Source organism: Bos grunniens, chromosome X (assembly GCF_055505025.1).
Source record: "Bos grunniens cultivar Pamir isolate PY7600 chromosome X, Bosgru_T2T1.0, whole genome shotgun sequence".
Lineage (NCBI taxonomy): Eukaryota > Metazoa > Chordata > Mammalia > Artiodactyla > Bovidae > Bos > Bos grunniens.
In genome coordinates, this window is record NC_141194.1 from 71,455,503 (window position 1) to 71,467,728 (window position 12,226).

The 12,226-nt window shown below is 37.3% G+C and overlaps 1 protein-coding gene across 9 annotated transcripts in view; it reads right to left on the reverse strand.

The window, feature by feature from the left end:
• BRWD3 (bromodomain and WD repeat domain containing 3) overlaps nucleotides 1-12,226 on the reverse strand; it is a 156,926-nt gene that overhangs the window by 82,460 nt on the left and 62,240 nt on the right. For all 9 annotated transcript variants that reach the window (XM_086389869.1, XM_086389871.1, XM_086389868.1 and 6 more), the window contains 4 exons: nucleotides 11,626-11,786; nucleotides 10,070-10,291; nucleotides 994-1,094; nucleotides 408-478 (listed from right to left, as the gene is read on the reverse strand). In XM_086389869.1, coding sequence (XP_086245995.1) covers nucleotides 408-478; nucleotides 994-1,094; nucleotides 10,070-10,291; nucleotides 11,626-11,786 — 555 coding nt within the window. The remainder of the gene's footprint in view (nucleotides 1-407; nucleotides 479-993; nucleotides 1,095-10,069; nucleotides 10,292-11,625; nucleotides 11,787-12,226) is intronic.

Genomic DNA, 12,226 nt, shown 5'->3' on the forward strand with positions numbered 1-12,226 from the left:
GAAGGTTAATTAGCATACAATTCTTAACAGCAGTAGAAAAACACTGTTTACATACTGAGAACAGGTCTTCTATACGAAGCCACAGTACATGTTTTCTGAAAAGTCAGGGTAGGATTTTCATGTTGAATTATGTGTGAGTGTTGGGGGAAGGCTGTACTTTCTACCAACTAAATTCATTGTTACATAAAAACATATTAATTGTAAATAAGAAAAAAACTCAAATTCTATGATATGTTAATTAGAATTCACAAAGGTCTACTATAACATTTTTAGTATGTGTCTATTAATTCTTGAACATAGGCATTTTCTCCAAAAACCTGAAAAATATTTTACAACTGAAAAATCTTTTATAACTGGATTATTCAATATTTTAGGCACTAAAAAAAACACTCAATTTTTATACATACCAGAACTGAAAGATGAACAAGATATCTGAACTCCAGGTCTAGATCTCTCAGTAAATTTCACTGGGCGATCTCTAAGAGAAAAGTAAGATGTTTTTATTTTTCATCATGTTCTTTTAATGTACAAGAATTTTAGCACACTGCTAGACATTGACAGATTTATCATCAATATTATAGAAAACACAAAACTGAGGTAGTCAAAAGGTACTATTTCCACTATTGAAGTTAAAAATGCATTTAAACTTACAAACATACTTTATGCCACCAGTATTATTATTTTAGCTTTACAAATAAGTTACCATGTTACTTACTACCACCATGAAAAAAAGTTCAAGGTGTTCTTACCACAGTAAGAAATGAAACAAATACTCCTTATCAAAATTTTGTGTATAGTCTCTTCAACATTGGTTTCATAAAAAATTTACTCTAAAATCTCTAACATCCAATTGAAGTCAGTATGGATGTGTACACACACATCCATGCACACATAATTTACATATTTAATACATGAACTATCAAGAATCTCTCAAGATGATAAAGAAATATGAACATTCTTTTCATAAAATTTTTAACAAAATTCTCAACTTACTTAAACTTCATTGTTTTCACATGCCATTGCCAGAAACAGATTGTTCCATCAGCACCAGTAGAAGTGAGGTATCTGGTTGTGCCTTTAGTTGATGGACAAAACTGGAAAAAAAATTCTAATTAGAATAGAAATCTTTCATGTTTCAACTTAATTTCAGTTTCAAGAAATTAGTTATTTAAATTTCCTAGATTAATGGACATCTTATTAAAAATTAAAATATAAAAAAACTGTAGAGAAAGTCAGTCATTTAATTTAGGATGAAATATTTTAGTCCTAAAGACACTTATTTAAAAATTATTCAATACAACACTTAAAGATTATTATTTCACTGCTTTTAAAGGAGAAAACACAAAGTCATTACTAGTTAAACCATTATAAATCTGAATACATGCTTATATACCAACAACATAAAATTTTTATAGTTTATCCGAAAAAGGCATCAAAAGAAAATCTAAAAATCAGTAACTAGGAAGGTACAAGTCTAAGTATTTGGGTTTTAACATTTTAAACTCTTAACTTCAATGAAGTACAATGGAAATTTTGGCATTTTTAAATCTAAATCATTTTCATGTACATGGATAATATAAGTCAAATGTCTGTATGTATCATTGTGGAAAAAAGATTTAAAAATATAAATTGAGTTGCCAATTTGAAGTATGACTACTATTCTAGATAAACCACAGATGGTCTTAGTCACGTAGGATTCTCAAGCTCTAACGCTCAATATTTTAGACATCCTCAGAAGAGAATAAGGGGAAAGTTAACTGTACTCCTGATGTCTGGCACACAGGAAGACTGAAAATCAAACCAGGGTCTCGAGCATGCCCATGAGTTTTAAAAATCCCAAATGAGGAATTTCCTGGCAATCCAGTGGTTAGGACTCAGTGCTTTCACTGCCGTATCCTGGGTTCAATTTCTGGTTGGGGAACTAAGATCCTATAAGCCATGCAGCATGGCCAAATAAATAATTTTAAAAAATTAAAATTCCAAATAAACATAATGAATACCTTCCACTGAGATGAAGATTAAGGATTAAGATGAATATGACTTGAATAAATTTTAAATTCATATCAAAAGCAAAAAATCATTATAGGTATTAGAAGTCATTTATTTAGTTTTCTTGTTTGGAAGCACAGAACTTCTAAATACTACAAAGCTTAAATCAAACAAAAAATATCAATTAATATTATCCATTAAGAGCTGATAAATAGTAAAGAAACCAGTGCTCAGGTAGTACACTTATATATTCATTTCTGAGCTACAGAAGCTTGCATCAGAAAGCTTAATCCACAATCTATAGCAGAAGCCTCCAAATTATAGCCCATACACCAAATCCAGTTTCCTGCTTGTTTATGTAAATAAAGTTTTATTGGTACACAGTCACCTTAAACTGGCTGTGGTTGCTTTGCACTACAACAGCAAAGTAGTTGCTGCTGCAGCTGTCGCTTCAGTCATGTCTGACTCTGTGCAACCCCATAGATGGCAGCCCACCAGGCTCCCCCGAACCTGGGATTCTCCAGGCAAGAACACTGGAGTGGGTTGCCATTTCCTTCTCCAAGGCATGTAAGTAAAAAGTGAAAGTGAAGTTGCTCAGTATGAAATAGAGGCCATATGGTCTGCAAAGCCTAATATATTTACTATCTGGCTGGTAAATATGCTGATCTAGGATCTACAGGAATGAGACAATAAAATATGAAATAGTATGATTTTATGCAGATGACACCACCCTTATGGCAGAAAGTAAAGAAGAACTAAAGAGCCTCTTGATGAAAGTGAAAGAGGAGAGTGAAAAAGTTGGCTTAAAGCTCAACATTCAGAAAATTAAGATTGTGGCATCCAGTCCCATCACTTCATGGCAGATAGATGGGGAAACAGTGGAAACAGTGGCCGACTTTATTTTTCTGGGCTCCAAAATCACTGCAGATGATGATTACAGCCATGAAATTAAAAGATGCTTACTCCTTGGAAGGAAAGTTATGACCAACCTAGATAGCATATTAAAAAGCAGAGACATTCTTTTGCCAACAAAGGTCCGTCTAGTCAAGGCTATGGTTTTTCTAGTGGTTATGTATGGATATGAGAGTTGGACTATAAAGAAAGCTGAGCGCCGAAGAATTGATGCTCTTGAACTCTGGTGTTAGAGAAGACTCTTGAGAGTCCCTTGGACTGCAAGGAGATCCAACCAGTCCATCCTAAAGGAGATCAGTCCTGGGTGTTCATTGGAAGGACTGATGTTGAAGCTGAAACTCCAATATTTTGGCCACCTGATGTGAAGAGCTGACTCATTGGAAAATACCCTGATGCTGGGAAAGATTGAGGGCGGGAGGAGAAAGGGACAACAGGATGAGATGGTTGGATGGCATCATCGACTCGATGGACATGGGTTTGGGTGGACTCCGGGAGTTGGTGATGGACAGGGAGGCCTGGCATGCTGTGGTTCATGGGGTCACAAAGAGTCGGACACGACTGAATGACTGAACTGAACTGAACTGATTAAGTTTGAAGAAATACTAAAACCTTTATTATCCTCATTATACTTTAATTTTTTCAATCACAAAGGGGAATTCAGTCCATAAATGTATCTATTTTTGTATTTAATGTATTTTTAATTAATTAATTATTTTTGGCTGCACTGGGTCTTCATTACTATGAATGCGCTTTCTCTAGTTGCAGCAAGCGGGGACTACTCTTCATTATGGTGCATAGGCTTCTCATCATAGTGGCTTCCCTTGTACAGCATAGGATCTAGACATGTGGGTTTTAGTAGTTGCAGCTTGCCGGTTCTAGAGCATGGACTCAGTAGTTGTGGCACCTGGGCTTAGTTGCCCTGCAGAATGTGGGATCTTCTGGTACCAAGGACTGAACTCAAGTTCCCTGCATTAACAGGCAGACTCCCAACTACTGGACTACCAAGGAAGCCCCATTTTTGGGTTGTTTTTAAATGAGAAATCATGTTTAAGATTAGAAAATTAAAACACATGTGCATTTTTGAATATAATTTTTATTACATTACAATTACAATTTTAATACATAGTTATTGAATAAAAGCTAGGAAATACAGAAAAACAGAACAAAAGCTATTCATAATCCCACTATCCAGAGGCAACCACTATTAACACCATACCATGTTACTTCAATTTTATTTAAAGAAGAAAGAAACTGAAAAAATAATAATATACTACAATGTTAATAGAGATAATTAGCAAAGAATAAAACATATAGAATGCATGCTAAATGATGATTATTACTATGAACAATAGTAGTAACTGTTTGGCTGCGACGGCACAGAGCGTGGTCAAGAGACCTACCCCACATCCGAGGTCAGGGGCAGAAGCCGGGAGGACCCCATGCCCGAGGGACAGTGGCCAGGAGGAGTTACCCCATGTCCGAGGTCAGTGGCAGTGGCCAAGAGTGCCATGCTGCGAGGGCGCAGGAATGGCCAAGAGGAACTACCCTACGTCTGAGGTCAGGGGCGGCAGCTGAGAGGAGCTACCCCACGTCCGAGGTCAGGGGTGGCGGCTGAGAGCGCCAGGCTGCGACAGCCCAGGAGAGGCTGAGAGGAGCTACCCCACGACCGAGGTCAGGGGCGGCAGCCGGGAGGAGCAACCTCACATCCAAGGAGTAGTGGCTGCGGGGGTGGCAGGAGGGCCTACAGGAGCTATTCCACATTCAAAGCAGGAAGGGCGGCGGTAAGGAGATACCCCTCATCCAAGGTAAGGAGCAGCGGCTGCACTTTGCTGGAGCAGCAGTGAAGAGATACCCCACGTCCAAGGTAAGAGAAACCCAAGTAAGATGGTAGCTTGTTGCAAAAGGACATCAGAGGGCAGACACACTGAAACCATAATCACAGAAAACTAGTCAAACTAATCACACTAGGACCGCAGCCTTGTCTAATTCAATGAAACTAACCCATGCACTTGGGGCCACCCAAGACGGGTGGATCATAGTGGAGAGGTCTGACAGAATGTGGTCCACTGGAGAAGGGAATGGTAAACCATGTCAATATTCTTGCCTTAAGAACCCAATGAACAGTATGAAAAGGCTAAATGATAGGATACTAAAAGAGGAACTCCCCAGATCAGTAGGTGCCCAATATGCTACTGGAGATCAGTTATTTCTGGAGAAATAACTCCAGAAAGAATGAAGGGATGGAGCCAAAGAAAAAAGAATACCCAGCTGTGGATGTGACTGGTGATAGAAGCAAGGTCCGATGCTGCAAAGAGCAATATTGCATAGGAACCTGGAATGTCAGGTCCATGAATCAAGGCAAATTGGAAGTGGTCAAACAAGAGATGGCAAGAGTGAATGTCGACATCTAGGAATCAATGAACTAAAATGGACTGGAATGTGTGAATTTAACTCAGATGACCATTATGTCTACTACTACGGTCAGGAAACCCTCAGAAGAAAGGGAGTAGCCATCATGGTCAACAAAAGGGTCCGAAATGCAGTACTTGGATGCAATCTCAAAAACGACAGAATGATCTCTGTTCGTTTCCAAGGCAAACCATTCAATATCACAGTAATCCAAGTCTATGCCCCAACCAGTAATGCTGGAGAAGCTGAAGTTGAACGGCTCTATGAAGACCTAAAAGACCTTTTAGAACTAACATCCAAAAAAGATGTCCTTTTCATTATAGGGGACTGGAATGCAAAAGTAGGAAGTCAAGAAACACCTGGAGTAACAGGCAAATTTGGCCTTGGAATACGGAATGAAGCAGGGCAAAGACGAATAGAGTTTTGCCAAGAAAATGCACTGGACATAACAAACACCCTCTTCCAACAACACAAGAGAAGACTCTACACATGGACATCACCAGATGGTCGACACCGAAATCAGATTGACTATATTCTTTGTAGCCAAAGATGGAGAAGCTCTATACAGTCAGCAAAAACAAGACCAGGAGCTGACTGTGGCTCAGACCATGAACTCCTTATTGCCAAATTCAGACTTAAATTGAAGAAAGTAGGGAAAACCACTAGACCATTCAGGTATGACCTAAATCAAATCCCTTATAATTATACAGTGGAAGTGAGAAATAGATTTAAGGGCCTAGATCTGATAGATAGAGTGCCTGATGAATTATGGATGGAGACATTACATTGCACAGGAGACAGGGATCAAGACCATCCCCATGGAAAAGAAATGCAAAAAAGCAAAATGGCTGTCTGGGGGGGCCTTAAAAATAGCTGTGAAAAGAAGAGAAGCGAAAAGCAAAGGAGAAAAGGAAAGATATAAGCATCTGAATGCAGAGTTCCAAAGAATAGCAAGGAGAGATAAGAAAGCCCCCACCTCAGTGAGCAATGCAAAGAAATAGAGGAAAACAACAGAATGGGAAAGACTAGACATCTCTTCAAGAAAATTAGACATACCACGGGAACATTTCATGCAAAGATGGGCTAGATAAAGGACAGAGATGGTATGGACCGAACAGAAGAAGAAGATATTAAGAAGAGGTGGCAAGAATACACAAAAGAACTATACAAAAAACATCTTCATGACCCAGATAATCACGATGGAATGATCACTCACCTACAGCCAGACATCCTCGAATGTGAAGTCAAGTGAGCCTTAGAAAGCATCACTACGAACAAAGCTAGTGGAGGTGATGGAATTCCAGAAGAGCTATTTCAAATCCTAAAAGATGATGCTGTGAAAGTGCTGCACTCAGTATACCAGCAAATTTGGAAAACTCAGCAGTGGCCACAGGCCTGGAAAAGGTCAGTTTTCACTCCAATCCCAAAGAAAGGCAATGCCAAAGAATGCTCAAACTACTGCACAATTGCACTCATCTCACACGCTAGTAAAGTAACGCTCAAAATTCTCCAAGCCAGGCTTCAGCAATACATCAACCGTAAACTTCCAGATGTTCAAACTGGTTTTAGAAAAGGCAGAGGAACCAGAGATCAAATTGCCAACATCTGTTGGATCATAGAAAAAGCAAGAGAGTTCCAGAAAAACATCTATTTCTGCTTTATTGACTATGTCAAAGACTTTGACTGTGTGGATCACAAGAAACTGTGGAAAATTCTGAAAGAGATGCGAATACCATACCACCTGACCTGCCTCTTGAGAAACCTATATGCAGGTCAGGAAGCAATAGTTAGGACTGGACATGGAACAACAGACTGGTTCCAAATAGGAAAAGGAGTACCTCAAGGCTATATATTGTCCCCCTGCTTATTTAACTTATATGCAGAGTACATCATGAGAAATGCTGGGCTGGAAGAAGCACAAGCTGGAATCAAGATTGCCAGGAGAAATGTCAATAACCTCAGGTATGCAGATGACACCACCCTTATGGCAGAAAGTGAAGAAGAACTAAAAATCCTCTTGATGAAAGTGAAAGAGGAGAGTGAAAAAGTTGGCTTAAAGCTTAACATTCAGAAAACGAAGATCATGGCATCTGGTCCCATCACTTCATGGGAAATAGATGGGGAAACAGTGGAAACAGTGTCAGACTTTATTTTTCGGGGCTCCAAAATGACTGCAGATGGTGACTGCAGCCATGAAATTAAAAGACGTTTACTCCTTGGAAGAAAAGTTATGACTAACCTAGATAGCATGTTGAAAAGCAGAGACATTACTTTGCCAAAAAAGGTCTGTCTAGTCAAGGCTATGATTTTTCCAGTGGTCATGTATGGATGTGAGAGTTGGACTGTGACGAAAGCTGAGTGCCAAAGAATTGATGCTTCTGAACTGTGGTGTTGGAGAAGCCTCTTGAGAGTTCCTTGGACTGCAAGGAGATCCAACCAGTCCATTCTAAAGGAGATCAGCCCTGGAATTTCTTTGGAAGGAATGATGCTAAAGCTAAAACTCCAGTACTTTGGCCACCTCATGCGAAGAGTTGACTAACTGGAAAAGACTCTGATGCTGGGAGGGATTGGGTGCAGGAGGAGAAGGGGATGACAGAGGATGAGATGGCTGGATGGCATCACTGTCCCTATGGACATGAGTCTGAGTGAACTCCGGGAGTTGGTGATGGACAGGGAGGCCTGGTGTGGTGCAATTCATGGGGTCACAAATAGACATGACTGAGCAACTGAACTGAACTGAACTGAACTGACTATGAACAAAAATGAAAGAGTGCTGGTGTGGTAATGAATACAATTTTAAAATAGTAAGTTAATCAGAGAAAGTTTCCCTGGGAATAGTGACAGGCATTTCCATCATTTGGAAAGTAAGGGAATACATCATATGACGATCCAAAGAGGACCATTTCCAAGATATAGAACAGCAAAAGCAAGGGCAGGGGTGTAGCTAGAGTGGTTTAAAGAAGCAGCTAAAGCAGAATGATAACAAGCAATAGGAGATATGTTCAAAGAGAGCAAGGGGCTGAGAATGTAAGGTTTTGTGGGTCACTGTAAAACCTTCGGCTTTAACTCTGAATTTGGAGGCTATTAAAGCTTCTGAGCACCAGTGACATGATTTAATTTCCTTTTTTTAAACCTCCGTCTTAAAATCATTTATGTATCTATGCAGAGGCTAGACGTGGGCAGGAAAGAGGGATGGGAAGAAACAGGTAGATCAGTTAGAAGTCTGTTTCAATAATGTAGGTCACAAATGATGGTGGTTTGAAATACAGTAGTAATGACAAAGGTCATGAGAATTTGTTCAGATTCTGGATATATTTTGAGGGTAGAGTCAACATGATTTGCTAACAAGTTAGATATGCAATGTGAGAAACAAAAAGTCAGGGATGATTACTCTGAGCAACTGAAAGGATGAAGTTGTCATTTGTTTATATGGGAAAAGGTTTGGGAGGAGCAAATATGAGGAAGGAAGACAGGGATTCAATTTTGAAGATGTTGAGTTTGAGATGCCTTGCAGACCTTCATGTGATGATGCTAACTAGGTAACTGAATGTACAAGTATGGAGCTAAAAGATAGGCCCCAAGATGGAAGTACACATTTGGAGTTATCAGCTTACAGATGAAATTTAAAGCCATGAGACTTGATGCGATTACTAAGGGAAAGAATGTTATAGAAAAGTGGTCCATACAAAAGCAACACAAAAAACAAAAACAAAAGAGGTCCATGGATCTCTAGGGCACTTACACACACAAATGAAATGAGATAGAAACTAGAAAATGAAACTATGATGGAGCAAAACAGTTCCATAAACATTTTCAGTAGTAACAAATATTCATATTTTTCATGTTGTATGAGACTATCTCCAAATTTCAGAAACAGTCTGTCAGATAGGATGGTGAGAACACAAGTAACCAGTAATATCCCAAAACAAAATCCAATAGATAATTTCAACCAATCAAAAATTTGACGTATAAATTTTCAAATCCAATATACATTGAACCCAATTCTTGCTAGTGCCTCATAAACAGGTGATATTATTTAAATATTAAAACAAAAATTGCCTGGCATACTTTTTAGTGACTAAAGAACAAAGAAAATTCAATGGGAGTAATTATCTCATCCACAAAAGTGGTCTCCTTGACCAAACTAAAAGAAAGTGTCAAAAGGATTCCTCTGTTTTGCTGTCAACACAAAGAAGAAAACAAAGTTCTTTGAGGAGTATCCAGGACTTTCACTACCAATGTCTGGTAAAAACACTATATGGACAAATATTTAAAAAGCTGATGTACGTCAAACATCAAGTTGAAATAAGAAATTACTGAAAATAAGAATAAAAAATTCCCAAATATTAAACTACACACAACACAAAATCTGAACTGACAAGCATTTTGCATTAAATATTAACACACAGTATGCCAATATTCAAGTTAGAACCTATTCGTATCCTGCCTAAAAGGTATCAGTGTTCCTTAAGGCAATTCCAAGTCTTGTCCCTTGTTCACAAATACAAATGAGATAAATAAGATGTCTTACACTGTACTCAAAAAACCTTTTAAATAACCGTTTTACTTGTCTCTAAACAGAACAGATTTATACGAAAAAGGAACTTTAAACTGCATACCTGTCTGCAAGATAGGGACAAAGCCCTTAAGAGATGAAAATTTTTCTGTTGCCATTCTTTATATTATCCAAACAATGTAACAAAAAACAAGAAAATTCTCATTCTTATATATATTAGAGGTATCTTTGTATTTTTCTTACCTGTATGGAAGTGATAGAAGCTGAATGTCCCTGAAGGACTGCAACTGGCGCACAAGTTCGAAGACACCACACTCTCACAACTTTATCACAACTGCCTGCGGCAATGAGAGTATTTTCATAGTTAACAGCCATGTCAGAAATTTCAGCAGAGTGCCCTCGAAGTGTAGCAAGAAGGCGTCCATCATCTGTTGCCCAGATTTTCACCAAACAGTCATCGGAACCCTACATCAACACAAAAGGACAAAAGATTTACAATGAAACAGAAATTCGCCCCCTCACAAAGGGGTCCAAAAAAAAAAAAAGCAAAAACGAAGTGAGGATTTTATTAAGGTTGCTTCTAAGCATTTACTTTTTAGTCTATTTTCTTCATATAATATGGATCTAATAGCAAATATAAAAGATGTCCAAATAATAGCACTGACACTCTAAAATGATAATGGCATATGTGAAGAACTCCTCAAAGCTACCACCAATTCTGACAATTCAAAACATTTTTAACTCACATTTAAGTGTGGTGGCATTAAGTATATCTGCCATTATTTCTTTCCTTACACCTGACAGTCTTTTTTCTTAATTGCTTGAATATTTTGAATATTTTTTTCTCTACAAATACTTAAAACTTTAACCTAAAATCTACATGCATTTCTCAGTAAACATGAGGCTATGTTATAACCTCTGGTGAAACTATTATGAACTTCCTCATGAGAATTTCGAAAGAGCTTTAAAATATTAAAAAGCAATTCTACTCTAATGTGGTAGATAAGCTATCTGTTTATAAAAAAATTAAAATCATCATCCTCATCTTCATCATCAACAACATCCATATATTCATTTTGAAGTCATGAAAACCTCAGTGGAAGAATCTGTAATGAACTCCAAGAAGTCGAACTACTCAAAATACAAACCACTTCCTTTGTTTTAGCATAGGAATTTAAAAAGAAAATTATGCCATTACCTACACTTTTACATTAACTTAGTACTGAAACAATGAGACTAAGCCTTAACTTGGAAACATTAGTGTGCTACAATTTTGTACAAAAAAGCATACAATATGATCTAGTTAATAAAAATCCAATTTTAAAAATACTGCTGAATACAGAGAGAGATATATACAATATTACAATATATAATCTTTGTTACTAACTGTGTAGTTCAACTACTCAACTATAAGGATGATGTAATCATTAATTAAGCGGAACTGACACCAATTATGCTAAATGGCAAATTAAAGATGCATTTTAATGTTTGCTAAAATAGAATGAAATCAAATTAAGTAGATAAAACTTCATTCACATAAATTAACCACCTCTAGAATATAAGGCCTTCTGATGATTTAATTTTTAAAAACATTAGATTTCCCAAATGATATAAGTCATTATAGTTCATCCATTTACTTACATAAAAAGAGAAAAGATTTTCAATTTCAATTTATTTTTTTCTTGCATTCATGTGTCTAAAAAGGAAGAGCTGCTTACAAAGCATAATTCAATGCCATGAAGCCTAGCTTCCATTGTTGTAAATCTCTAATATGCAAGTGTCATAAATTTTAAACTCACTGTAAAAATTCTTCTCCCACTTCTGTCAAATGCTACACAGTAGACAGATGACAAGTGACCCAGAATTCTCTTATGCATCTTAATGTGCTGGTAAGCAGCTGAAGGGAAAATATGGCTGAAACGACTACATCCGGTTAATTGCCTGGCTGAGGTGATATTCACTGAAAAACATAAAACAGAAGATTCACTTCTTAAAACCTAAAAGCAAAACCTACATTTAAAGTTAAATCACCAATATTATGATGAAACAAAAGAGGGTACACACACAACAGCAATTCTATGCTGTGAGAAGTCTAAATTCCATCATACATTTCACGATTTACAAACTCAAGTTCATTACCACAAAGCCCCTAAGAATACTTTGTTTTAAATCCCAGAAGTCTGATTTTCTGTTTGCTTTCCTATGGTTTCTCAAGTACAATCCCATTTTGCCTTCCTTGGTTCACTATAGTCAAAGAAACTGTAAATTTAAATATATAAATAAATCTTACTATAACATGAAAGAACTTTAGAATAAAGACAGCATTTGGTTAAGTATAACACATCTTATAAACTATATAGGAAATTTTATGAACTCCTGTCCTACCTTCTCACACCTGTC